The following is a 2,140-nucleotide window of genomic DNA, read 5'->3' on the forward strand; positions in this document are numbered from 1 at the left end:
ACCTGTCCTGGGAGTGTTTGATGGGGACGGTGTAGAGGGAGATTTACTCTGTATCTAACCCCGTGCTGTACCTGTCCTGGGAGTGTTTGATGGGGACAGTGTAGAGGGACCTTTACTCTGTATCTAACCCCGTGCTGTACCTGTCCTGGGAGTGTTTGATGGGGACAGTGTAGAGGGAGATTTACTCTGTATCTAACCCCGTGCTGTACCTGTCCTGGGAGTGTTTGATGGGGATGGTGTAGAGGGAGATTTACTCTGTATCTTACCCCGTGCTGTACCTGTCCTGGGAGTGTTTGATGGGGACAGTGTAGAGGGAGATTTACTCTGTATCTAACCCCGTGCTGTACCTGTCCTGGGAGTGTTTGATGGGTCAGTGTAGAGGGAGATTCACTGTTTATCTAAACTCGTGCTGTACCTGTCCTGGGAGTGTTTGATGAGGACAGTGTAGAGGGAGATTTACTCTGTATCTAACCCCGTGCTGTACCTGTCCTGGGAGTGTTTGATGAGGACAGTGTAGAGGGAGATTTACTCTGTATCTAACCCCGTGCTGTACCTGTCCTGGGAGTGTTAGATGCGTCAGTGTAGAGGGAGATTCACTGTTTATCTAAACTCGTGCTGTACCTGTCCTGGGAGTGTTTGATGGGGATGAGAGTCCCTGGTGAATTCTGATTTGTTCTGAATATTGATGTTCAGTCTCTCTCTCCTGTAGGGAGCTGTGGTCTGTGACCTCATTTTACTCAACTTCATAAAAGGTGCCGACAAATACAAGGCCAGGAAATTTGAAGAGGTAGGTGGCAAATCAACAATGGAGATAGTGATGACAGGCAGCACTGCACAGTCAGAGAGTCAGTACTGAGGGAGTGCTGCACTGTCAGACGGTCAGTACTGAGGGAGTGCAGCACTGTCAGAGGGTCAGTACTGAGGGAGTGCTGCACTGTCAGAGGGTCAGTACGGAGGGAGTGCAGCACTGTCAGAGGGTCAGTACTGAGGGAGTGCTGCACTGTCGGAGTGTCAGTACTGAGGTAGTGCCGCACTGTCAGAGGGTCAGTACTGAGGGAGTGCTGCACTGTCAGAGAGTCAGTACCGAGGGAGTGCTGCACTGTCAGAGGGTCAGTACTGAGGGAGTGCTGCACAGTCAGAGGGTCAGTACTGAGGGAGTGCTGCACTGTCGGAGGGTCAGTACTGAGGGGAGTGCTGCACTGTCAGAGGGTCAGTACTGAGGGAGTGCTGCACTGTCAGAGAGTCAGTACTGAGGGAGTGCTGCACTGTCAGAGGGTCAGTACTGAGGGAGTGCTGCACTGTCGGAGGGTCAGTACTGAGCGTGTGCTGCACTGTCAGAGAGTCAGTACTGAGGGAGTGCTGCACTGTCAAAGGGTCAGTACTGAGGGAGTGCTGCACTGTCAGAGAGTCAGTACTGAGGGAGTGCTGCACAGTCAGAGGGTCAGTACTGAGGGAGTGCCGCACTGTCAGAGGGTCAGTACTGAGGGAGTGCTGCACTGTCAGAGGGTCAGTACTGAGGGAGTGCTGCACTGTCAGAGGGTCAGTACTGAGGGAGTGCTGCACTGTCAGAGGGTCAGTACTGAGGGAGTGCTGCACAGTCAGAGGGTCAGTACTGAGGGAGTGCTGCACAGTCAGAGGGTAAGTACTGAGGGAGTGCTGCACTGTCAGAGGGCCAGTACTGACGGAGTGCTGCACTGTCAGAGGGTCAGTACTGAGGGAGTGCTGCACTGTCAGAGGGTCAGTACTGAGGGAGTGCTGCACTGTCGGAGGGTCAGTACTGAGGGAGTGCTGCACTGTCAGAGGGCCAGTACTGACGGAGTGCTGCACGGTCAGAGGGTCAGTACTGAGGGAGTGCTGCACTGTCGAAGGGTCAGTACTGAGGGAGTGCTGCACAGTCGAGGGTCAGTACTGAGAGAGTGCTGCACTGTCAGAGGGTCAGTACTGAGGGTGTGCTTCACTGTCGGAGGGTCAGTACTGAGAGAGTGCTGCACTGTCGGAGGGTCAGTACTGAGGGATTGCTGCACTGTCGGAGGGTCAGTACTGAGGGAGTGCTGCACTGTCGGAGGGTCAGTACTGAGGGATTGCTGCACTGTCAGAGGGTCAGTACTGAGGGACTGCTGCACTGTCAGAGGGTCAGTAC

General features: G+C 54.2%; 1 protein-coding gene across 1 annotated transcript in view; it reads left to right on the forward strand.

Moving 5' to 3' along the window:
• The window catches only part of LOC121275162 (P2X purinoceptor 3-like), a gene marked incomplete at both ends in the record, with an annotated part of 11,531 nt that extends 10,694 nt beyond the window's left edge, over nt 1–837 (forward strand). The window contains one exon of the mRNA XM_041182579.1: nt 710–837. Within this exon, the coding sequence (XP_041038513.1) occupies nt 710–837 (128 nt within the window). The remainder of the gene's footprint in view (nt 1–709) is intronic.
• Between the last annotated feature and the right edge of the window lie 1,303 nt (nt 838–2,140).

The sequence above is a fragment of the Carcharodon carcharias genome, unplaced genomic scaffold (assembly GCF_017639515.1).
Source record: "Carcharodon carcharias isolate sCarCar2 unplaced genomic scaffold, sCarCar2.pri scaffold_1120_ctg1, whole genome shotgun sequence".
Lineage (NCBI taxonomy): Eukaryota > Metazoa > Chordata > Chondrichthyes > Lamniformes > Lamnidae > Carcharodon > Carcharodon carcharias.